Source organism: Notolepis coatsorum, assembly GCF_963971535.1.
Source record: "Notolepis coatsorum genome assembly, chromosome: 1".
NCBI classification, from domain to species: domain Eukaryota; kingdom Metazoa; phylum Chordata; class Actinopteri; order Aulopiformes; family Paralepididae; genus Notolepis; species Notolepis coatsorum.
This window is the reverse complement of record NC_140165.1, coordinates 53,810,211-53,837,769: the sequence shown is the minus strand read 5'-3', so window position 1 is coordinate 53,837,769 and position 27,559 is coordinate 53,810,211. Positions and strand designations below refer to the sequence as shown.

General features: G+C 45.0%; 1 protein-coding gene across 3 annotated transcripts in view; it reads left to right on the top strand.

Moving 5' to 3' along the window:
• The window catches only part of stat1a (signal transducer and activator of transcription 1a), a 130,310-nt gene that overhangs the window by 34,543 nt on the left and 68,208 nt on the right, over nt 1-27,559 (top strand). For all 3 annotated transcript variants that reach the window (XM_084330564.1, XM_084330566.1, XM_084330565.1), the window contains exons 4-7: nt 1,927-2,022; nt 6,145-6,231; nt 19,669-19,747; nt 20,084-20,175. In XM_084330564.1, coding sequence (XP_084186690.1) covers nt 1,927-2,022; nt 6,145-6,231; nt 19,669-19,747; nt 20,084-20,175 — 354 coding nt within the window. The remainder of the gene's footprint in view (nt 1-1,926; nt 2,023-6,144; nt 6,232-19,668; nt 19,748-20,083; nt 20,176-27,559) is intronic.

Below are 27,559 nucleotides of genomic sequence, written 5' to 3'. Positions count from 1 at the left end.
AATATTTTAATAATCTATAATAAAAATAATATCGATAATAATATGTTTAATGTTTTTATTTGTATTGTGACCTGCAACAGGGCAGCTTTAAAACCAGAGACAGTGGACAGACTTGTCTTTCTTGCCTGCAACTTGGCAAGTAATGGCTTTGCTTGTCAAAATGACAATACTGACCAAATTGAGATTAATTTTTCTCTTGTCCATTTATTTTGTTTGCTTTCTAATTTAAAATACAGTTTGAAACTGTCTGTACACAGTAGGCTATGTGTGCTAGCAGAGTTAGTCTCCAGTCGCGAGTCACGGTGCACATGTGTGGTGGTTTGTCCACCAAAAAACCCCGCCAAAAGATAGAAAAATAAACGAGCAGAGCCAGAACTGTTCAACTCCCCTGGAGCCACAGCCACTTTTTTTTGGTACTTTCGCTTTCAAACCAGCTGCAGCCTGAGAATTGGAGTGTGAGGGGCTGTAACACTAAGGGCGGCAACGACAAAGAATTGCTGCAAAATAAACATACATTTGTTGTTTAAATAATAATTAAAACACTTTTATTTTTTTTATAATAATAAAAATATCGATAATTATAAATTATCGATATCGAACGATATGAAAATGTTTATCGTGATAACATGTTTGGCCATATCGCCCAGCCCTAACGCACACACGCACACACAAACAATGTTTTGGGAGAGGGCGGCTAAGTGGCGCAGTGGGCAAGGTGCTCGCCACTAACGCAGGAGATGCTACCGGCTTGGCTGGTTGTTCATACTAACACAATGGACCTGTCTCAAAACCCTGCCCTCTTTTCTTGATCCTCCAATCACAGCTGTCGCTTACAAAGTTTGTACGAGGAAGTCAGAGGTAAGCGACAGCTGTGATTGGAGGATCAAGAAAAGGGGCAGGGTTTGAGACAGGTCCATTGGCAGTGTTAGGGGTGGGAAAGCCGGTGGGTGGGGATTGGACGTTGTGGACAGCGACTCCTACAGGTCGGTTGGTGCGCCTGTACAGCAGAATCAGGAAGTATCGGGGGCAGCGTGAGCCTCCCACGCATTACTCCTCGCCACTGAGAGATTGCGCTGTTCTAGTGTTGTCACGATACTGGAATTTCAAACTTCGATACGATACCTTGAAAAGTATCGATATTCGATACCATTTTCGATACCACAGGGGAAAAAGGTTCAATCTTAAAATAAAAAAAAGAAGAAAAAAAAGATAAATATATATATATTTTTTTATAAATTTTGCTTTTGTTGCTGGTTGATTCTCCTCAGCTTCTCTCTGGTACTATAAGAGAAGATAAATATAACACTTTTAAAAGCCTTTGTTTATCTTTAGATCACACATTTAAAAATAACTAAATGATATAATCTTAGAAATTAAGTAAACACTGTAATCTGTGTTGCATGTACCTGACAAACTGAACTGTTTGTATTACAGTCATATTCCAACTTAACTGAATGCACATGTGTGTGGACTACTGTACTATTACAGCTATTGAAATAAACAATGCAACTTCCTTATACAAATTATATAAAAAAAATTATAATAATAATTATGAATAATTAAATATTGATATTGCGGGAAATGAGTATTGAAACTGTTTTAAATATTCAGAATCGATATGTATCGAAAAATCGATATTTTTTACAACACTACGCTGTTCAGGTGAAAAGATGCGACAGCTGCCTCCTCGTGTACCGGAGGGGACACGTGATGCAAGGCTTGGTCCTCACTGCAGCCGACCAGTGGGAGGCATAGGCTAGCAACGTTCGAGACAGGGGAGGGGAGAATTGAAGGGAGAATTGGCGAGGCGAAATTGGGATTGGAGAAAACATTTTAAATAAGGAGAAAAAGTGGATAAAAAAAACAATGTTTTGGGAGCTTGGAGGGTATTTGGCCTGACTATATCTATATTTATTTGACTCACAGGATCGCTTCCAGGAGGACCCGGTCCACATGGCCATGATCATCTCCAGGAACCTGAAGGAGGAGCAGAAGATTTTGGCCAACGCCAAAAATGCAGAGGTATCCTATTTCTTTCGATTTTTAAATGTTTACAATATCTTTATTGGATTTTACAATACACTAGTCAAATTTACATTGCCATCAATTTAGTTGAGAGTTCCTTTTATCCACAAACATACACAAACACCCCCCCTCCTTCCCGCGTGATTTTCTAATGTAGCCTCTGTTTCCGACGACGCTCTCTGATTGGCTAGGCCGCGTACAGCGAAGAAGAAAATACCCTCTCTGATTGGTTTAGCTCCGAAGGGTCTCTTCCGCCTTGTACATATATTCTTTGTTATGCTTAGGCATTCTTTCGAAGTGGTTATGCTTAGGCATTCTTTCGAAGTGGTTATGCTTAGGCATTCTTTCGAAGTGGTTATGCTTAGGCATTCTTTCGACGTGGTTATGCTTAGAGTTAGGGTTAGGGTTAGCCAATCGGAGAGCGTCTTTTTCTTCTTCGCTGCAATCAAAGAGCGTCTTCGCTCACAGAGGCTACGTTAAAAAATCACGCCTCCTTCCCCACCCCCTTATCTCTCTCTTAACACATTGGGCGCCGGGCATTGTGCCCATCATTATACCCAGTCTGCCAGCGCTGTGAGCCTATGGAGATGTTTACCTTCTTTGCAGGGCTATAACTTTTTAAATATTATAGCTATATCTGCATTACTATGGCCCATTCAACATCGATTATCTATCGTTCCGGATGTGGGAACGTTATATTCTTTCATTCTTCCATTGTTGTGTTAACAGTTTGAGTGCCAGCCATTTAACATTGGAAACCCTGTTGAATGCCAGCACCCACTTCAATGATAGCGTTGTGAACGCATCATCTCTCTCCTAAATTATGGCTATGTGTCTAATCTGCCTGTCGTTTGCAGGCAGACTTGTTTGCAGTCAACATTGTCGAAACGGATTGTTTTTTTATCGGTTCATTTTCGTTTTATAGCATTTTGAAAAGCCCTCGTTTTCAAGGAACATATATAGATTCTGTGATAAACGGCATTTACTGGAATATTCTAGAATACACAAAAACGTTGTAATTTTTCGGCCTATTTATGAATCGTTTTCAAATAAACGCTAGATTATGGATAGTATATGTGTACATATGCACGCTATAGAGGCGGGCTGAAAAATCTATTCTCTCATTTCCTCATCAGGAATCACCGCGCACACACACACACACACGCATAGGGCAAAAGCTTATATCTCCGTGAAAACAGGTCTGATTATCCTAAGACTGGTCAAATAAATTCCTTACCTGAGATCAGATGTTATCCAAAAAGATTATTCCAATTCCTGATCGCCATTCCAAATATCGATCACGCTTATTGATTACAGTGTTGGTACTGTAAATACATAATCGTCGCTGTTCTGATGGGCGGCGATCACTTGGTCTTTTCAGTTGGCTTGACGGAAAAGTAAAATGAGGAAACTGACCACTCCCCCTGCATCAATCTAAAGTAATGGGGTGCAGTTACACAGGGAGAGATGATAGGGGGCGGTATCTTCCCAATTGAGCTCAGAGAGACTCTGCAGCACTAACCCGAGGCTTGATTGATGAAATATGAATTCAAATAAAAAAAATTCAAATAAAAAACAGACGCTATATAGCGTCGGGGGCACTCAAAGGTCGGCATGAACTAACGACAAAAAACTTCCGTGGCAACCAAAGTGTTAATACCGTCTAGAATATAAGTATGTTTTTAAGCTTTTCTGCTGTAATTCCAAAAACGCTAGTTATAGGCCCTGACGCATATGATTATCGATTGGCGTTTCTTTCCTATACACGCTATATTAAAAAATTTAAATGTATATGATCGGTATACATTATGCTTCATCATGCGTGAAGGAAAGGGGGGGGGGGGGTCGTTTATAATTCCTTGATCGTCAGTAACGGCTTAATTTAGTATGGGTTGATATATTGATCAGACTGATTGCAAACAAAGAGAAGGACAATTGGGCTGAAAATAACGTTAGTGTCCTCTTAACGTTTGCCGATGAGACTGGAGGAAAAAGATCCCAATTATTTGATATATCCATTTCCGGTTTGTATGGCGCAATAAACGCCGAAATCATATCGATTATTGCGTTTCGAAAGCGATCCAAATGCACTCGAGTGTTTGTCTGGACCCACGTAACAAGATATGACTGCCGGAGGGATTTCCTCGATGCACCGATCGCCACTTCCGGTTTAGCATGAGTGTAACTCGCCCGACCATCCACCAGGCGGCGGTATTGATGCGTTGCAATCTCAGACAGGGTGCCGCTGCAGTCCGGAGGGAGGCTGGATGAATTATGAATGCGAAAAAAAAATTATATTGATCCCAAAAACGATTTACGCCGTTGTTGGCGTTCAGCGCATGGCGGGCAATAACGACTTACGCCGTTTATGGCGCACAATGTGTTAACACTTCCGGCGCCAACAGCAGAGGGCGCTGATGGCCCTTAGGTGCCAGTGCTTTATCCAATGTAGGATAGGACTTATTTGTGAGTGCTTAAAATATATCAAATATAATAGCAATAGATCTAAATAACACGGTGATCGTCAATGAGTTGCTTCCAGTCAACATGCACGAAACAGATAATTTTTTCATACATTTCCGTTTTATACCGTGATGAATATGAATATATTTCTAGAGCGTTCTGTCTCATCTCAATAAACTCCAGCAAATCGAGCTTCAATGTATTTCGTTAGAAATCGTGCCATTTGTTGCTCGATTTATAAATCGTTTTCAAATAAACGCTAGATTATCGATATTATATGTGTCATCATGGGCGAACAGAAACGGGTCTGAAAAATCGCTTCTCCGTACTTTGGGCGGCGCAAACCTCACACACACACACACACACGCTCCGATGGCGGTGAAAGGAACATCTGATTAACCCAAGATTCGTAACATAAAGTCCTTACCTCACATCTGATGGAAAAAGATTAATCCAATTCCTGATCGCCATTCCAAATATTGATCGTGTTTATTGATCCAACGTTATATATCCAAAACACATAATCCACACTGCTCAGAGTGTCCCCAGTCAATGCGTTATAACAATACTGCATGCCGGATAAGGAAAACCTGGACCGGACTTCTTAGATTGATGCACAGCCCCAGCCAGAGGGATTCCAATGATGTGCAATACCATCCGGGAGACGTTAGGCGGCGGTATTTGCCCTTTGCGAGCTCAGACCCATTCCCAATGATAACGTCCGGCTGGATGGATGAAAAATTAATGGATATAGCGAATAAAAGAAATATTGATTAAAACCTGAGACATCTCGGGTTTGGTGCCCATAGCATGGCGAGTTCACCCGACTTATCTCAGGTTTGGCCTCCAAAGGGCATCTCTCTTAATATCACATGTAACATGTACTGTACAATCGTCGTTTCTGTAAATGAGGGAAACTTCAGATGCTTACGATTTTAAATAAAGGTTGAAATGAAAAAATATAAAAAGAATATGTATACATTCATTGGTACCTTTTAATAAAATATAGCATACATGGGTAAAATCTTTTGAAAAAATGACATCCTTACAACACCTTTAATAACGTGCCCGCGCTCTCCCCCGGGGCCAACTGCTATACCGTGGGAGAGCGCGGGGGGACAAAGGGGTATCCTATTTGGTCTACAGCTTTCTGGCCTCTTAAGACCATGGGTCACGGTTTTGATGCGTTTCAATGAGCCTTGGTCCCATGATGAGGAGAAGTAAAAGATGGTATCTAGATGGTATCTGGCTTGTGGTCTAGAGGATGATTTAAGGGAATTCTGCAGTTTATATATTGCTGTGTGCCGTCACCGATTGGCACCGTGGCCTGCCAGTCTTGGTGTTCGATAGGGATGTTGGTCGATAGACCGCTCAAGCAATTAGCGCGTGGGCTTTCAGCATAGGAGTGCGTCGACTGTCGAGCCATATCACACTATTAAAATCTCCACTCACGTAAGACCAGCGGTTCATTGCACCCGTAACACATTACAAAATCTGGATGTGACGCCAGTGAAATGCGCAATATACCGGTACGTAGTAGCCTTTGTGACAATATACTGTAGTTGTTGCAATAGGTGTATAGTGTAATCATAATTCATAGTCATCCATGAACTGAAATAGGTATGTACAGTAACCGTGTGCCATGTGAATGTTCAGGCTGATGGGGAGAGTGCCGCGTCGGCCATGGTGGTGGAGAAACTGAAGCTGGACAACAAGGTCAAAGAGATGAAAGCCAGAGTTCAGGTAAGTGCCAGATTTGATTAGGATATAGATTAGGTTAGATTACATTAGATTGAAATGTGTTGTCATCATACAGCACAAGTACAGTACAACGAAAAGAAGTTTGGCATTCCACCAGAGTGCAAATGTAGCAGTAAAGTGCAGCAATATACAATGTACAGGTGATTAAACTGGGTACAAAATATACAAATGAGTACTACTGAGTGTAGTGCTAATTGGATGTATGTACAGAGTAGTATATATATATATATATATATATATATATATATATATATATATATATATATATATATATATATATATATATATATATATATATATATATATATCGGATAGGGCAGTATACCCATATTTATTGTTTCATCGTCCATCTGAATTATTCTATCGTGGGATTTTGTTTTTGATATTGTGAATCACGATACACTATTTTGTCGTCTAAAGGATTATATTGAAAATTACAGTTTCAATTTGGTACTTAATCTAGGGTTGTCACGATACCAACATTTTTGTTTCGATACTATACCAATATGAATTTCGATACTTTTCTATACTTTTCCTCAAAATCAGGGAAACACTCTCAGATGTCATTATTGTTCTTTATTTTAAAACACAACAATGAACAATGACAAGAATAAATAAATTAAATGAAAAGCAATGGCATTCAAAATGCTGGAGAACTTTTTTTGCACTCAAAACAGTTTCTGTACAAGGTTTCTGAACCCAGCTTTCTCAACTGTATATATATTGGAACTTGGTCCATACAGATGAACTCTGCGACTGCCCTGTTGAACCTTTTAGCATCTTTGGACTCATTTGTGTACTTAATATGCTGCTAAAAAAAAAGCTGGGAGGTTAGGTTGCTTCTGAGTGGGGGGAGTCACTCTGTGAGCCAAATGCAGCAGACTTCTGTAGTTAAAAAAAATTCAAGGGGTAGAAAAAGTATGGTTGTATTATTTATTATTATACATTTGTCATAGCAGAGGGCCTAATTAGTTTGAGATACCATAACCTAGAAAACATTTTGATGAGTGAGACTGATTAGATATAGCCTATCATAATCTAGAACTAGGTTATGTCATATTGTAGGCTGTAAAAAAATTAAATAGATTACCGTTGTCTTTATACAGTATGTATGAACCATTAAATGGGCAATTGTCAAATGTCTCTGTATAAATCACGTTTGTGACTAAGCTACAGAGATGCAGTGTGCATCAATTCATTTCTGTTGTGGGTAGACAACAGGGGATGCTGCGTTTACTAGCTTTCAGCACGGCAGTTTAGGCTATGTATAGCTTATTATTAGTGTTGTGAAGGATCAGATTAAACCGAATATATATATTTATTTATGGATATATATTTAATAGTATTTGTATATCGTTTGATATCCCCTGTATATTCCTTGTACAATATGCACTGAATATCCCTTTAGTCTACTAACAGCCCATAATAGTTTCATTCTACCATTGGACGAGAACCTGGCGCCAGCAGCCATGCCCCTTGGTTCAAGTTCAATCGTGCCGACCAACATGTCGTGGCAAGCCCGGTTCCGCGTAGGAATACGTCTGGCGAAATACGAATGGTACTATTTGTTCACAGCGCATATATATATGGCGCAAGTAAAGTAGAACTTTCTTTTTAGTCCATTAGTCCTTTACCCTCCAACCTAGTAACAGACGCGAAGCCTCACCCACGACGCACGTGTGGTGCAGTAAGGCCTACTTGGCCTCAGAATAGGCATTGAGACATCGTGTGGATTAATAGTTGAATTGTCATAGTTTGGCACTATACCGTCGAGTTGGACGTATTTCTATTAAGTTAATAATAGTCTATTATGTATGGTGCATCGTTCGGTTAGAGTTATAAAGTGAGCAGTACCCCCATCGTTCCTGACGTTATCTGGAGTCTTAACCAGCCTGGGCAGACCACGTGTGGTGCTTGCATCCGAGGAGCTCCGGGCCAGGACGAGTGGACCTGTACATTGGATTACTTTACCCGGACGACGGCGAGCCTTCCACGGCTTGGATTATCTACAGTACATGCTTTGGGTGCTTTGATTATTCCATGGATAACGGCCAACACTGCTGAGTGTTGGAACTACCCCCCGGAGAGGAGTCCAGGTGAGACGGCGCTCTACCCCGAGTGAGGTCGCCTCACGTCTCTTCATCTGTGGACCGGCAGCTACCGTCCACCAGAGGGTCCAGCTGTATTCATCTGCGGACCGAGGTTCTGTGGGCATCGTGTTCAGGACTCTGAATTCTCCCAAGAAATCGTCGGCCAGATGGGATACCGCCAGCGGCTCTTCTAACCCCCCCCCCCTACTGTCTTACAACCAGCGGGACCCCCCCCTTAGTGTATCCAGCTATAATCATTTAAGTACCATCGCTATAGTTCCCTAAAGAACCAGGTTGTATATTTGCTCCCTGCGTAACCAGAGATTGGACATTCAATGTTGATTTACCTACGAATACTCATTTGCCATACAAGTGCATTTCAAATCATAAATGTCATTAAGTGAACGTTGTATATACCCTTTGCTATATAAAATATTCGATTTATACATTTGTGTGGACTTCGTTTCATCAGGTGGGAAAGTGTTCATCATATCTATATCATGTACTGGATGGCCAGAAGTTAAAGTACAAGCGGTAGTGGTTTAATAATACCATACTTATCAATACAGTCAGGGAATTGTACCCCTCAGTTACAATTGGTCCTTCGAGCCGGAGGGTAACTAGTGTAATATTAATATAGTGTTATTAATATTGAAATGGCCTATGATGAACACTCCACGAAACGGTCCTCCTAACGTAGAACGCCCGCAGCGCAGACGACAGCCACCTCAGTACTTAGAGGATTACGCTGTCAGTCAACTACCTAGCCTTCTACAAACGGTAAACGCGGTAAAAGTAGAAAGTAAAATTATGTCTGACCTTAACGACCAGGTTTCCCCGACCACAGAGGCCCTAGTGGGTTCTAATGTAACTGACCAAGCTCACGGTGGGGACCAGGAGGGAGCTGACATGCCTTTACCCCCCGCCAATACCGAAGAAGTAGTCCCCGACCAGCCCCGGGAGGAAGACAACCCTACAGAGAGAGAACTCTGCACGGAAGAAGAGGAGGAGAGCGCCGAGGAAATAGAGCTCCAGGACTCCCCAACGAGTACAGCCAGGAGCGGCTCACCCAGGAGCGAACATTCTACCATTGAAAGAGAATGCCTCCAAGCGCAGCAACGGAGCGAAGAAGAGCGCATACGCCTGGAGATGAGACGCCTTCAGACGGAAGAGAATATGGCAAGAGACCGAGCAGACACCCAGCGTGCCGCTGACGGTGCCCAAAGAGAAGCAGAGCGCGACCTCGCTCTCATCCAGCGCGAAACCGAGCGCGACAGACTACAGGGCGAGCGCGACAGACTACAAGCCGAGCGCGACAAGCTACAAGCGCAGCTAATGGAGCAGCTGATCCTCAAGGCAACACCCTCTCCCTCCGCCAGGGGTTCAAGGAACTCGTCGAGACAACAGTCAAGGGCAGCGTCTCCTAACCGAGCAAGCGACCCTGAACTTGACCAACAGACCAAGCCTATACCCCCCGCAGACCCCCTTCCCAGACCGGTCCAAGCGAGACCCAGCTACAAGGAAGGAGCGGCATACACTGCGGAGAAGCTAAATAAACGATTACAGGATCTAGAGGACCTGATAGAAGAAGAGGGAGAGGAGGAGAACCAAGCCCGACGACAGCACAGTACTCCACCGGACCAGGAGGTCCAGTACAGCCCAGGCTATACCCCCGCGGCGCTGCGCTACAGACCCCCGACTCTATTCACGGGTGAGCACGACGCACGACCAGCCCCGAGGAATAGCACCTGGACCAGCGGGCCATGGTACCCTGTCGGTACCAGCCCACAGAGAGGCGCAAGAGGAGACTCGCCTAGGAGGTCTCTCCCCCAACGCTCGCCGATGTATCAGCCATTCACGGCGTCATACATTGCCACGCCGTCGTTTCCAGACTTCACCTATGAGAATCGAGCACAGTACACGGAGCTCCGGATGTGCTTAGAGACAATGATGGTGGACGTCGTTGATGAACGCCACAAGTATGCAATATTACTGAAGCACCTGAAAGTACCGCGAGCGCACAATATAGCGCTAGCCTATGCCACCTCTACGACCCCATACACCGCGGCTCTAGCAGCGCTGGACCAGAGATATGGACGTATATGGGATTACGTAATCCAAGAGATAAGGCATATTGATCGCCTACCCCCAGCAACAGACAATCGCTCATTAGACGACCTGTCAATCAAAGTGCAGTCCCTGGTAGGGATGCTGGGAGCGCAACAGGAAAAGGGCATGCATGAGCTATACGCCAACTCTAACGTCGAGAGGATTCTAGAGAAGCTGCCACCCGCAAGACAAGAGCGTTTTAGGCGGCAGAGAGACCACCGTGATCCTAACGGTCCCGAACCATCCCTCCTTGATCTAGCCGACTTCCTGGCGAGAGAAGTCAGCAGCTTACGACTGGATACGTTCGTGCGGAGCACGCCAAGCTCCAGAGAGGGACCCAGGAGAATAAACGATGGAAGAAGATCGGTGACTGTCATGCACCAATCAGAGTCAGTACCGAGCAGTAAGAGCCACAGTACCCCCTCGAGAAAAGAGAAGTGGAAGATGGTGTGCCCCTACTGTGAGAAAGAACACTGGCTGTCACAATGTGACCTGTTCACAAAGATGAATGCAGAAGAAGCGAGTCAATGGATAAAGTCCAACAGGCGCTGTTACCGATGTGCGCGCAGTCACATGGCAGCCGAATGCCGCCTAAAGAAAAGGTGCAGTCGGTGTGACGGAGCCCATCTAGATATACTACACGACAGTAACAGAAGACGGCCTGCACCTGCACCATCGAGCGGCACCAAGGCAAGTGTCATGTACATTGACCCCGCCAGCAGCAGCGGCGCCCAAGTGCTCTTAAAGGTAGTCCGTGTGACATTGAGCTACCAAGATAAAGTCATGGACACTTACGCCGTCCTTGATGACGGGTCAGAGAAGACCCTTCTGCTCGCGTCCGCTGCGGCCCAGCTGGGACTGCGGGGGAGCGAGAACCAAATGACGATTCGGACAATAAGAAGAGATTTAAAGACGATAAAAGGCGATAATGTCTCCTTCACTATCGCAGCAAGCGGGCAGCCAGAGCGACGGTATAGGATTACAAATGCTTTCACCAGCCAAGAAATAGGACTATCGCAGTACACCTACCCCATCGCCAAGCTGATGGATAAATATGTGCACCTGCGTCAACTACCTATCCCGCTCATAGACGGCGCCACCCCGACCCTGCTGATAGGCTCCGACCATGCAGAACTCATAGTCCCGATTGACCGGGTCCATACAGGACCCCGAGGCTGTCCTGCAGCAGTCGAGACCCGCCTAGGGTGGACACTACAAGGCCCCCTCGCTAAATCTCTCAACCGAACAGCAGCCACTAGCTGCCTCCACTCCAGAACGACAGAAGAAGACACCACTCTCCTGCAGCATGTCGAGAGGCTATGGACACTAGAGACAATGCCCTTTAAGAACGAAAAGAAAGATATTCGTTCTAAAGAAGACATTTACGCCATCAACCTACTCGAGCAAGGGACAAAGAGAGTCACAGTCGGCGGAGTGATGAGATACGCAACTCCACTCCTGAGGCGAGAGGGAATGCCCACCTTTCACGCAAAGAAAGACGCCACGGAGCGCTATCTATTGAACACAGAGCGGCGCCTAGCCAAAGACCCCGCTCAAGAGAGTGTGTACCGCGCTGAGATTGAGAAGCTAATCACAGCGGGACACGTGACAAAGATTGACATTAAAGAGGCCGATCAGACGACCGAATCATGGTACGTGCCGCACCACAAGGTCCACCACAACGGCAAGGATCGCATTGTGTTTAACTGCAGCTACCAGATCGGATCCCAGAATCTGAATAAAGAGCTCTTGCCCGGCCCCACACTCGGCCCCTCCCTACTGGGCGTGCTACTGCGCTTCCGCCAGGACAAGGTGGCTATCAGCGGGGATATCAAAGGGATGTTCCTGCAGGTGAGACTAGTGGAGGAGGACAAGCCCCTGCTGCGGTTCCTATGGAGAGAGAGGATCGGAGATGAGAACCCAGCCATCTACCAGTGGGAAGTACTCCCCTTCGGAACCACATGCAGCCCGTGCTGTGCTACATTTGCACTACAGAAACACGTCGCAGAGGACCCAGCAGCAGATGAAGAGGTCCGACACAATGTGAAGAACAGTTTTTACGTGGACAACTGTTTACAAAGCGTTTCGACTCAAGAAGAAGCCGAGGCTCTCCTAATCAAGCTACGCGCCTCCCTGATCAAAGGCGGCTTTGATCTCAGGCAGTGGGCCAGCAGTGACCCGCACGTATTGCGCAGCCTCTCACCCGCGGACAAGGCTGCCAGCAGCGAGACCTGGATGGCGACCATCCCAGGAGAAGCCCAAGAAATGACACTAGGACTAGTCTGGCGCTTCAAAACAGACTCGCTCCACTATAGACACAAACCCCTGACCACGGAGCAGGGAAGGTCGACGGCGACACCGACCACCAGACGGAGTGTGTACAGAACACTTGCCAGACAATATGACCCATTGGGATGTATTCTACCTTACACCACCAGGGCAAAGATGATTGTACGAGCACTATGGGACAAGGACCAGGGCTGGGACGACCCAATACCCGCACACCTTGCCTCAACATGGAGAGAGTGGGAGACGGAACTCCGCTCACTCCCAGGCGTCAATATACGCCGCAGCTACTTCCCACCCACGGTGAGGCCAGAGACATGCAAGATGGATCTACACGTCTTCAGCGACGCCTCCGAAGTAGCCTATGGATCGGTGGCCTACTTGCGTGCCCAAGAGAAGAGAGGAAAGATACACACTACTTTCATCCTGGCTCGCTCAAGAATAGCCCCACGAAAGCAACAATCTATCCCGCGTCTAGAGCTCTGCGCAGCCCTAGCAGGAGCGCATCTAGCCACGTTAATCCAACGTGAACTCACCATTCCGGTGCACAGAACAATCTTGTGGTCAGATTCCACGACAGTACTCACATGGATCAAGTCTGATTCATGCAGATACAAAGTCTTTGTGGGAGTCAGAGTCACCGAGATTCAAGAGTTAACAGAAGCAGCGAGCTGGCGGTATGTGGACACCAAACACAACCCAGCTGACGTCATCACCCGGGGAATGTCCCTGGATGACCTCACCCGTCGCAACATCTACAGTGACGGACCAGAATTCCTCAAGCTCCCGGAAGAAGAGTGGCCTACGCCCACCCCACGGGAAGCAAGTAAAGAGGAGGCTGAGAACAAGAAACCTATGTTCTGTGGACTGAGCACAGTCGCCTCCACAGACCCCAACATAGATGACTGCATTACCCTACAGAGTGCGCAGCTAAAGACATTCCTGTGGCACCACCCAGAGATTCAGTCCACCACTGACATTTCAGCAGCTGACTACGAAGAAGCAGAACTTCTTCTACTACAACGAGCCCAGAGAGACTCGTTCCCCGATGAGCTAGACTGTCTACAGGGAGGAAAGCCCGTCCCATCAGACAGCAGACTGCTCCACCTGGCACCCGAGAGTGACGCCCATAATCTCATCAGAGTGGGTGGTCGCCTGCGGAGAGCCCCCGATCTACCGGATGACATTAAGTACCCGATAGTCTTGAACAGCCGACACAAGGTCACAGAGCTGATCATAAAGAAATACGACGAGGATGTACACCACGCAGGAGCAGAGAGAGTCTTCGCGGAGATCAGACGTCGCTATTGGATACTTCAAGGAAGAGAAGCGGTGCGACGCTTCCAGCGAACCTGTCTAGACTGCCGAAAGTGGCGCGCGCAGCCCAGCATACCCCGGATGGCTGACTTACCTCCCTGTCGCCTCCGACTCGGCGACAAGCCATTCCACTCCACAGGCATGGACTGTTTTGGCCCGTTGTATATAAAGAGAGGAAGAGGAACCGAGAAGCGGTGGGGTATTGTATTCAAATGCATGACCACCAGAGCGATCCATATCGAACTCCTTCCGACCATGAGCACAGACTCATTCCTTATGGCCTTCCGAAGATTCACATCACGGAAAGGAAAACCGTCTACATTGTTGTCTGATCACGGGACAAACTTCAAAGGCGGAGAAAGAGAGCTGAGAGAGAGCTTCCAAGCCATGGGCCCAGAACTTAAGACCCACCTCGCTCCATCCCAGATTGACTTCCAGTTTAATCCCCCGAACGCACCCCACTTCGGTGGAACCTGGGAACGAGAAGTACGTTCTATAAAGACAGCCCTGTACGCCGTGCTTGGGGCCCAGACTGTGGCGGAAGAAGTCCTAATGGCAGTCCTCACGGAGATCGAGGGAGTATTGAACTCCAAGCCCCTCGGCTACGTCTCCAGTGATGTAGCAGATGTCGACCCAGTCACCCCCAACACACTCTTAATGGTGCGGCTGGACCCCGCGCTACCCCAGACAATGTACAGGCCTGAAGAAGCGAACGGCCGAAGAATGTGGAGGTACAGTCAAGTACTGGCTGACAAGTTTTGGAACAGCTTCCTACTCCACTACCTACTGTCTCTACAGACCCGCCAGAAGTGGGTAAAAGAGAGAGACAATTTGACAGAAGGAACAGTCGTCATGATTATCGACCAGTCACTACCCAGAGCTATGTGGCCGGCTGGCCGCGTAAGCAAAGTGATCACCGGTGCCGATGGCAAGGTCCGAGCAGCTGAAGTGCTCGTCCAAGGGCGAACTTACACACGACCCGTGGCGAGGCTAATAGAACTGCCCCGACTCCCAGACACTATCGATGATGACCATGACCCCATGACTTTGTGAGTTGACTGACCCTTACAGCGGACCTTGAGTGGTAGACAGTGCGGTTAATCTGTCTCTGCTTAGCTAATTAGGTGGGACTAATTAGGGGGCGGCTGTTGTGAAGGATCAGATTAAACCGAATATATATATTTATTTATGGATATATATTTAATAGTATTTGTATATCGTTTGATATCCCCTGTATATTCCTTGTACAATATGCACTGAATATCCCTTTAGTCTACTAACAGCCCATAATAGTTTCATTCTACCATTGGACGAGAACCTGGCGCCAGCAGCCATGCCCCTTGGTTCAAGTTCAATCGTGCCGACCAACATGTCGTGGCAAGCCCGGTTCCGCGTAGGAATACGTCTGGCGAAATACGAATGGTACTATTTGTTCACAGCGCATATATATATGGCGCAAGTAAAGTAGAACTTTCTTTTTAGTCCATTAGTCCTTTACCCTCCAACCTAGTAACAGACGCGAAGCCTCACCCACCACACACGTGTGGTGCAGTAAGGCCTACTTGGCCTCAGAATAGGCATTGAGACATCATGTGGATTAATAGTTGAATTGTCATAGTTTGGCACTATACCGTCGAGTTGGACGTATTTCTATTAAGTTAATAATAGTCTATTATGTATGGTGCATCGTTCGGTTAGAGTTATAAAGTGAGCAGTACCCCCATCGTTCCTGACGTTATCTGGAGTCTTAACCAGGCTGGGCAGACCACGTGTGGTGCTTGCATCCGACGAGCTCCGGGCCAGGACGAGTGGACCTGTACATTGGATTACTTTACCCGGACGACGGCGAGCCTTCCACGGCTTGGATTATCTACATGCTTTGGGTGCTTTGATTATTCCATGGATAACGGCCAACACTGCTGAGTGTTGGAACTACCCCCCGGAGAGGAGTCCAGGTGAGACGGCGCTCTACCCCGAGTGAGGTCGCCTCACGTCTCTTCATCTGTGGACCGGCAGCTACCGTCCACCAGAGGGTCCAGCTGTATTCATCTGCGGACCGAGGTTCTGTGGGCATCGTGTTCAGGACTCTGAATTCTCCCAAGAAATCGTCGGCCAGATGGGATACCGCCAGCGGCTCTTCTAACCCCCCCCCCCCTACTGTCTTACAACCAGCGGGACCCCCCCCTTAGTGTATCCAGCTATAATCATTTAAGTACCATCGCTATAGTTCCCTAAAGAACCAGGTTGTATATTTGCTCCCTGCGTAACCAGAGATTGGACATTCAATGTTGATTTACCTACGAATACTCATTTGCCATACAAGTGCATTTCAAATCATAAATGTCATTAAGTGAACGTTGTATATACCCTTTGCTATATAAAATATTCGATTTATACATTTGTGTGGACTTCGTTTCATCAGGTGGGAAAGTGTTCATCATATCTATATCATGTACTGGATGGCCAGAAGTTAAAGTACAAGCGGTAGTGGTTTAATAATACCATACTTATCAATACAGTCAGGGAATTGTACCCCTCAGTTACAATTAGGCTTTTCAATTTATTTTATATTCTTGCTAATAGCATTGTGGACATTTTCTAATGATCTTATAATGAACTGTTAGTTACGAGAGCTAGCATAGCTCGTCCAATAAATGTTGGCTTGACTACAGTACTGATAGCAGCTACTGTAGCATTAACGTAACGTTAGTTATCATAACCATTACCCCCTTTCGTGACTGTGATGCACGCCAACAAGGTTTGGCCAGTAAACCATGTTGGCGTGCATCACAGTCACGAAAGGGGCTACATCTGCAATCGCAGTGAGGATCTTTATTAACGTTAGCTAGCTAGCGCATTTTGCATAGAATAAACTCGGCTAACGTTAGCTTATATAGCTAGCGTACTATGTAATTCTAGTTAAAGCTAACTAGCTAACGTTAATCAATAAAGATCCTCACTGCGATTGCTGATGGTTATGATAACTAATGTTACGTTAATGCTACAGTAGCTCCTATGGACAGGTCGGGATGTTGGCGTCATCCCTATGTTCCCCGGGTTCTATGTTCCCCGGGTCCTATGTTCCCCGATTGATTGATTGATTGAACATTTTATTAATTTTTATTATTTTATTAATTATTAATGTCCGCCTTGTTTCGAACTGGTTAAGCTTAGGCCCTCTTTCGAAGTTGGTTAAGGTTAGAGTTTGGAATCAGGGCTGGTGGTCTGACTATCTATCGCTACCGGGGAACATAGGACCCGGGCAACATAGGACCCGGGGAACATAGACATGCTCCCGGGATGTTTGTCCTTCAAATGTTGCCTCGTTTTCTATGTTGTTGTTCTTCATTCCAGAAGGTTGCTTCCGGTAAACTAGCGCAACGTCACCACTGACAGCAGCGCTGTGCTCCAATAGGAAGGCATTCGCATGCATAGATGAATAAATAAATAAAATTAAAAATACATTTTTTTACCAAATGCAGTATAGTATCATTTCGAACACTCTAGTACCGCGGTACTATACTAATACCGGTATACCGTGCAACCCTATAATGATCACACTTCCACTACCATGCAGCCCAATATGATGAACATTGATTGGATTACGTCATGTGATTTTCCATACCTAAGCAGATATTGTCATATACAGTCGGGTCCATAAATATTTGGACATTGACACAATCTTCACAATTTTGGCTCTCCACTGCCTACAATGGACCTGGAATGAAGCAATCAAGATGTGCCTTACATGCAGACTATTTACATCCAAATCAGGTGAACAATGTAGGAATTACAACAGTTTCTACATGTGCCCCTCCCCCCTTTTAAGGGACCAAAAGTAATTGGACAAACTAACAATCCATAAATAAAATGGTCACTTTTAATACTTGGTTACAAATCCTTTGCAGTCAATGAAGTCTGCAACCCATAGACCTCACCAGACGCTGGGTTTCGTCCTGGTGATGCTCTGCCAGGCCTCTACTGCAACTGTCTTCAGTTCTTGCTTGTTCAGTTTTGTCTTCAGCAAGTGAAATACATGCTATAATAATATAATATAATAAAGATTCGGCTCAAACAAGGGACTAAACACGTTTCGCAATTATGCCACAACAATGTGGAACGCCCTACCCAAAGCTGTAAAGGAATGTGAATCACTACCCACATTCAAAACCGCTCTTAAAGAGCACCTACGGGAGGCTGCAATTCGAAACTGGCCACCGTAAAAATGCCCAAAACCCCCACCACCTCCTAATAGACAGTCTCCTCCCCACCGCATGTATATATTCCCTCCCCGCCGTATGTATATTTCTCTCCCACCCACCCACCCCCTCCTAATGTACAGTCCCCTCCCCATCATATATACTCTGTCAGGATCTAGGGGTAACAGTACTGTATATTTGAATACCGTTTATGTCACAAATGTATCAGTACTAAATACCTATATGTCCCTATGCCATAAATGTCATGTATGTTGTGTATGTCATAAATGTCTATATGAATTGAAAATGGGGGACCCTGATGGAAACAAGACAAACGTCTTTCTCAGGTCTGCATCCCCTTAACAATTGTATGTATTGAGCCGTACTGTATTGTACCCATTCTGCAATCTGTTAAATAAAGTTTTCATTCATTCATTCATTCATTCATTCATTCATTCACTCAATTGGATCCAGGTTAGGTGATTGACTTGGCCATTGCATTGCTTTTAGGTCCATCTGCACTATGAAGCGCCATCCAATGAGTTGGGCAAGAATGTGGCATTGCCCAAAACACTTCAGAATTCATCCTGCTGCTTTTGTCAGCAGTCATATCATCAATAAATACAAGGAACCAGTTTCATTGGCAGCCATACATGCCCATGCCATAACAAAAGGCTTTTTTTTTATTTTAACTTTGCAAACTCGAATCTGGTCTTTCTGTTTTTGAGGCTCACCAATGTAGTTTTGGTAGTGAACCCTCTGTATTCACTCTGGTGAAGTCTTCTCTTGATTGTTGACTTTGACACAGATATGGCTACCTCCTGGAGAGTGTTCTTGATCTGGTTGTGAAGGCTTTTTCTTCATCATTCTGTCATCCACCACAGTTGTTTTCCGTGGTCTTCTGGGTCTTTTGGTGTTGCTGAGCTCACCAGTGCGTTCTTTCTTTTTAAGAATGTACCAAACAGTTTGGATTTGGCCACACCTAACGTTTTCTCTGATGGGTTTGTTTTGGTTTTTCAGCCTAATGATGGCTTGCTTCACTGATAGTCACACATCTGAGAGTTAACAGCAACAGATTCCAAATGCAAATACCACACTTATTGTCCCAATTATTTTTGGTCCCTTAGAAAGGAGGAGGCACTATTCACCTGCTTTGGGTGTAAAATACCCTCAAAATAAAGCTGAAAGTCTTTGTCATTATCGACAAATGTGCATCTGAATGTGATATGTATGTATGTATGTATGTATGTATGTATGTATGTATGTATGTATGTATGTATGTATGTATGTATGTATGTATGTATGTATGTATGTATGTATGTATGTATGTATGTATGTATGTATGAGAAGGAGCATGCTGTCACAACCCTTTTTAAAATGCCTTGCTATAAACATCCTGAAAATCTCTGTTTTCCTAGGCAACGGACCAGAAAATCAAGACTCTGGAAGACCTACAAGATGAGTACGACTTCAAACTCAACACATTCAAGAACAGAGGTGAGGAGATCTGTCTGTCTGTCTGTCTGTCTGTCTGTCTGTCTGTCTGTCTGTCTGTCTGTCTGTCTGTCTGTCTGTCTGTCTGTCTGTCTGTCTGTCTGTCTGTCTGTCTGTCTGTCTGTCTGTCTGTCTGTCTGTCTGTCTGTCTGTCTGTACGTACGTACCCCATAGCTTTCCCACACTTGCTTTATGAAGCTGCCAGAGCTGTACCCCTCCTGCTGACTAAATGTCAATGAAGACCGTAGGAAGGCAGAGAATTAGAAATTATCTCTAAATGAAAATTGAAGCTGAATGCTGATATTCCAGGATTTCCCCTCTTTTTTATCTTGACTGTAGAGCATGAAATGAACGGGATGACGCCAAAAGAGTTGGAGCAAGAACGGATGAGGATCGAAGGGATGGGCCTTGACCTGAAACACAAGCGACAGGTAAGTGGTGTAGAAAGAACGGATGAGAATCGAAGTGACGGGTCTTGACCTGAAACACAAGCGACAGGTAGGTGGTGTAGAATGAACGGATGAGGATCGAAGTGACGGGTCTTGACCTGAAACACAAGCGACAGGTAAGTGGTGTAGAACACTTTTGAGTTAAAGTGTTGTCGGATATAAAAAATCACTACATTGTATGCAAAACCCCCCCAAATGTTATTCTTTGTCTTGTAAATTGGCGATTATGAAACAAAAAGCAAACAGGTAAATGTATGCCACACATCACGAGTGCAAACCTTTATTAATTTTTAACAAAAACCTGTTTTAACACATTGACCGCAAGCAGCAGGGGGCGCTGATCCCCCTTAAGCTCCAGGTCTTTATTCAATGGATATAGTTTTAGAATACCAAACTGGCGAGTCCTAAAACTATATTTTTTATTATAGCTATGGATCTAATAACACTGTCGACTGTCCTGTGAGTTGCTTCCAGTCAACGTGCAAAAAACAGATTGTTTTTTCATCTGTACATTTCCGTTTTATACCGTTTTGAATATGAGTATAGTTTGAGTGATTCTGAGTAATTCCAGGAAAAAGACGAGAAAACGGCATTTTAGTGTAATCCAGTTATCACGTTGTAATTTTTTGGCTGATTATCTAATCATCCTGAAATCAACGCTAGATTATCGTTATTATCCTTCCTCGTGCATACATGAAATGGCCGTCCCCCGACCGCAGCCAACGGTAAAAAGCACATACACGGTCCACACAGATAGCTTTAATCGCGGGAGAAAGAAATATCAGATCAATGCAAGATTTTATCCGCAAAGCAGTAGAGGGCGGTGTTGACCGTCTGCCAGCTTAGACACATTCACCAGGGTCTGCAGAGACTGCAGCCATGAATTATGAATAGATATAGTCAACCTGCCTGACTCATCTCAGTCAGTCATAGTAGTCTCCCTCCTACAATCATTTGACCTGACTCCCACTGCCATGCCTCCCACCCACAAAGCAGGCAACTCCTTGGATCTCATATTTTCACGTAACTCCAGCATCATTAACACCACGGTAACTCCCCTACATGTATCTGACCATTCCTTCATATCCTTCTCACTAACTCTCATGCTTAACCGAAAGGTCTTCACCCCAACTCAAACCGTCTCACTCAGACGCAACCTGCCCTCCCTATCCCCCTCCACCCTCTCCTCTGACATACTATCCACTCTACCTTTGAGTGACACCTTCTCTGCTCTCTCCACAGAGATGGCAACCTCCACCCTCCTCTCAGCCCTTGCAACCTCCTTCGACAAGCTCTGTCCCCTCGTTGAGAAACCTGCCCGCCGTTCCCCACCCAGTCCATGGCTGACAGATCCAGTGAGAGAACAAAGACAGGTCCTGAGAGCAGCTGAAAGGAAGTATAGAAAGTCACGCCTCACTGCTGACATCGACGCATATCACAACCTCTTGTTAACATTCTCCAAAACCATTACTAATGCCAAAGCTTCTTTCTTTCACCATAGGATCGAGGCCTCTGCCAAGAATCTTCGCAAACTGCATGCTACCATGTCCTCCCTCCTCACTCCCCCCCCACCCCCCCTTCCCTCATCTTTCTCTGCCGAAGACTTTGCGATCTTCTTTGAGGAAAAAGTGGAGAACATCCGCAGCTCCTTCTCCCAACCCCCACCCATTCCAAATGCTGAATCGAGAACCTCATCCTTCACTCTGTCATCTTTCTCTCCCATTACAGAAGCCGAGACCCTGACACTGGTAACGTCGAACCGTCCGACTACATGCCAGCTGGACCGGCTACCTTCCCCACTCCTCCAGTCCATAGCACCAGACATCCTCCCATTCCTAACTGCAACCATCAACTCCTCACTCAACTCGGGGGTGGTCCCCACCTCCCTAAAACAAGCCAGAGTCACGCCCCTCATAAAAAAACCATCCCTGAACCCTACCGTCATAGGCAACTACCGTCCTGTCTCTCTTCTCTCCTTCCTTTCTAAAACACTTGAACGTGCTGTATCCAACCAACTTACTGCTTATCTCTTACAGAATGACCTCCTAGACCCTAATCAGTCAGGCTTCAGGACTGGTCACTCCACAGAGACAGCCCTCATTGCGGTCACAGAGGCACTTCACTTAGCAAAAGCGAAAGGCCTCTCCTCTGTCCTGATTCTCCTAGATCTATCTGCAGCCTTCGACACAGTCAACCACCAGATCCTCCTCGCGGCCCTCGCAGGAATGGGAGTGGCTGGCTCTGCGCTGACATGGTTGTCATCATACCTCAATGACCGCTCCTACCAAGTGTCATGGAGAGGGACCCTGTCGGCCACCCGCCCCCTGCGGACGGGTGTCCCCCAGGGCTCGGTTTTAGGACCCCTTCTCTTCTCCCTCTACACTAAATCACTGGGTAACATTATCACGTCTCATGGCTTCTCCTACCACTGTTATGCCGACGATACTCAACTCTTCCTCTCCTTCCCTCCCTCAGATATCCACGTCTCTGAGCGGATCTCGGCCTGTCTGTCCGACATCTCCGCCTGGATGACGACCAACCACCTCAAACTGAACCTAAGCAAAACAGAATTGCTCCACCTGCCGGCCAAATCCTCCCCCCTGACCGACCTTTCCATCACAGTCGAGAATGCAGCTGTGACCGCGTCCCCGACCGCCAAGAACCTTGGTGTTGTCCTCGACGACCAGTTGAACTTCTCTGCTCACATCGCAGCGACAACCAAAACCTGCCGATTACTCCTGAGAAACGTCAGAAGGATACGCCCCTTCCTGACAAAAGAAGCCACCCAACTCCTCGTCCAATCAACAGTCATCTCCCGCCTCGACTACTGCAACGCACTGCTCGCTGGCCTCCCGGCCACTGCCACTAAGCCTCTTCAACTCATTCAGAACGCAGCGGCCCGCCTGATCTCAAACCTACCGAAGTCGGCCCATGTCACCCCACTTCTTAGGGACCTGCACTGGCTCCCCATTGCTGCACGAATCCGCTTCAAGGCCCTTGACCTAGCATACCGTGCGGCAAAGGGAACTGCTCCCGCCTACCTCCGGTCAATGGTCTCTAACTACACACCCTCAAGACCCCTACGCTCTGCATCTTCTGGCCGCCTCAGACCTACTCCTATCCAAGCTCCGGGAGGGTCATCAAAGAGAAGTCGCCTATTCTCAGTCCTTGCCCCACAATGGTGGAATGAACTACCCACCCCAGTTAGGACAGCCGAAACACGTCCAATCTTTCGCCGTCGACTAAAGACTCACTTCTTCAACCATTATCTGAATAAAAAAAAAAAAAAAAATCTAACCCTAACTAACCATACTGTCATGCACTTGTCCTAATAAACTAACCTACACTGTAGCACTCAACACTTTGATGAACATTGTTACTCAGCTGATAGAGTTGTGCTCTTCCTGATGGCTTGTCGTACAGAACTTGTAAGTCGCTTTGGATAAAAGCGTCAGCTAAATGACTAAATGTAAATGTAAATGTAATATAGCGAATAAAAGAAATAACTAGGGATGCTCGATATTGGCTTTTTTACCGATATACCGATATTATCCAACTCTTAATTTCCGATACCGATATCAACCGATACCGATATATGCAGGGTTTCCCCCCCTCCAAAAAACGGAATAATTTCAGGTAATTAACATTACATATCTCTTGTTGTGGAATTAACACAACATTATGCATACTTTTGACAATAAATAAAATCTTACTTGCTTGCCTGGGTAAATAAAGGTTATAGAAATGTAAAAAAATTCAAATTATAATAATAATAATAATAATGTTTTGTTGAAAACCGATACCGATATTTTCCGATATCACATTTGAATGCCAATATCGGCCGATAATATTGGACATTCCTAGAAATAACAATCATAAAAACGAGTTAACTCGTTTTTGGCGATATTCGCAAGGCAGGCAATAACGAGTTAACTCGTTCTTGGCGCAGATTGTGTTAAGGAGCTGAATGGTTTAAATAATAATAAAGAAAAACATAAAACACAAACTGTTGACAGGCTTTGCTATGCATCAAATGGCCATGGAGGTGTAGCATAACACCCAACTAATCGATTATACAAATAGTTTTTTTTATAATCGATTAGTTGATTAGTTGTTGCAGCTCTATTGTATACTGATTAGTAGTGATGTGACGTTTGAAGCATGGCATCGATGCTTGTGTCAAGTAATCCAGGCATATTTAAGTGGAGCGTGTATCGAGGCGTGTATCGGTGACGTATGTGATGACGTCCGAAGCCTCGCTCCGTGGCCACTGATTCAGGAAATGGCTTCGGGGTTGATGCGCAATTTAACACAATGGACATTTCCTATCCCTTCACATTTGTGTCGACATAGGAATTCATTACGAGTTTCTTTGCATTGGAGAATCCCCTGGAGTACTGGGAAAGACAAATAAATGTGTATCCTAATAATCCTAACGTATATATGTAACAGATGGTACCGCGAGGCACTGTCAGTCACGATGGACTTCAAGCGTTGTGAAGTGACTGGCGAGTAGCGGTACTGCGAGTTAAACTCACTCGACTTAAAAAGACACACATACACGTCATTAAGTGTGAATTCACCGCTTGGTATAGTGGTCTGTGCTGTCGCCCGTGTCGTGGCAGACCCGGGTTCTAAACTCCCTCGGGGCATCGAAGTTATACAACGCAAAAAGGTGACGATATCAGCTCCGTTACATACGTTACATATAAACTTGCTATAATGTCTATTTTGCTGTGCCTAATCTGATCATATCTGTATGATCCAAATGCAGGACGGCATGTCGATTTTGAGTTGTTTTTTCTGAATAAAAATGAAGCAAGCACTTTCTCCTCTGTCCCTGCTATCATGCTGTCAGAAAAACACACTATATTAAAGAATATAATGTTATAGTAACACAAGCACTTTCTCCTCTGTCCCTGCCATCATTCGGTTAGAAAAACAGACACAATATTATTTGTTTATTGGCATCATCATCACATCAACACATCAAAGCTTCACACACCAATGCCATGGTATCATTATAATCACTCTGCCTGTTCTACATTTATTGTCCACTTGATGGCACAGTAGAGTAAATTAACCACCATGAAGCGTCAACACATGTGTGGCACTATGGGATGGAAAGCCTCAATGCTTCATGAAGCTTCATCTTGCCATCACTACTGATTAGATTAATTAGAGTGAATATAACATCATTTATTCATACTGAAAATTCATATTGTATCGGTGCACACTTTTCTTTTTCTTTTTTTCTGCATGTACCAATTCCAAGTACTAAATATGAAAAGGCATAATTTTTTACAGCCACAAAATGCAGTCCAATTGTATATATTTACCAGCTGTTTAGTGTTCATCTTTGCACCAGGGCCCTCATTCATCAACGTGTGCGTAGAATATGTTCTATTTTCACACGTAAGCACAGAATGTAGAATCAGTGTACGCACAGGAAAATCGGGATTCATCACACGTGCGTACGCAGGTTCTACGCACACATGTCATGATGAATCTCACCTTGGCCCTGCGCCGAGGCTCGTGCACACTTTCACGTATTTGCATACCAAAACCGCCCCGATTAACCATATACGGTAATGGACACCCCCATGAAATGTGGAAGAATGGACTAAACCGAGGGTGTTGTACACTGTCGGATATTATACCTATTAACTTCCTAAAAGACCATTGCTGCCTGGACACCGCAAACACTAATAAAGACCATTAACCACTGTTTTGCCATTGCCCGTTAGTGACATTAATGCATGCTGGAATAAGAATGCCTTTCTTAATCTATTTTTAATATTAATAATTATTATAATACAATAAAGGACAGCTCCGTCTTTTAATACACATATATTGTACAGTAACGTCAAATAAATACTACAGTCCCCGCTGAAATAAAGGTTCTGCACGCACATACATACCAGCAGTGATCTACAGCATAAAAGATAGCCACTTTATAATACTATTCTGAGTAGATAATTCATCTGTATCGCAACAGAGTCACGGATCTGGTCGGGGCAGGTATCATTATGTCGGGAAAATCCTTATGAAATAAACAAAAGTGAATTAAAGAATTTAAAAACAAAGTTTAGCATATTAAATTGTTTTATAAGCTTTCTGAGTAGATAATTCATCTGTATCGCAACAGAGTCACGGATCTGGTCGGGGCAGGTATCATTATGTCGGGAAAATCTTTATGAAATAAACAAAAGTGAATTAAGGAATTTAAAACGAAGTTTAGCATATTAAATTGTTTTATAAGCTTATAGCTTTTTTCGTGCTGATTTGAGAGGGTCCAGCTGCAGAGCCGGAGAGCAACTCTCAGGGCCAAGATAGCACTTATACTATTTTGAGAGAGACAGCAGAGAGACAGACAGCAGAGAGACAGACAGACAGACAGACACTGTTCCACAGTGTGTGTGTGTGTGTGTGTGTGTGTGTGTGTGTGTGTGTGTGTGTGTGTGTGCATGCGTGCGTGTGTGTGTGTGTGTGACTACTAGTCTAATAGTAGAGACACAGCCCCCCCCCCCCCCCCCCTCTGGACCACCTCCTAGTAGAGACTTCTCTAGGAAGAAGACGAAGATGAGGATTAAGGCGAGACACTGCAGGTGAATAGGCAAATATACCTTTTTTGTTGATTTTGAGATTCTGTTATATTTTGCTTCCTAAACATGTCTTCTATGAAACTAGTGACAATAAAACGTCAATAACACACATTTAGTTGTTCATTTTACTTCATTTTGCCTTATTGCATCCATAAATGTCCACATATTTAATGGGGAAGTGCCTCATTTGCATATATAAACATACATTTCAGAAAACTTGTCTCTACTAGGAGGTGGTCCAGAGGGGGGGGGGTCTCTACTGGGAGGTGGTCCAGAGGGGGGGGTCTCTACTAGGAGACTAGTGGTCACACACACACACTGTGGAACAGTGTCTATCTGTCTGTCTGTCTGTCTCTCTGCTGTCTGTCTCTCCGGCTCTGCAGCTGGACCTTGATCAAATAAGCACGGAAAAGCTTTTAAGCTCGTAGCTCCAATTTGGGTCCCAAATTGCGGTACAAATGAAGGAGGTGTCTCGGCTAGTGGACTCTAGTTAATATTATGTTCTCTCTGCAATTAGACTGCCCCTCATTCATCCCTATCTGATGCTATCTCTGAAAACAGTTCCTGCGAGCGCAGTCAGTGCACCCCATAACGCTATATATATAAACCTGCATTCATTCGGAGAGAAAGACCTATTCCACATGCTATTTAGGGTTTGACAATAATTACACTAATATCGCTATTTCACAATGAACTATAATGAATTACGGGGGTCATACAGAACACGGCCAGTGCAGTGTCTTTATTTCCGCGTTGGAACG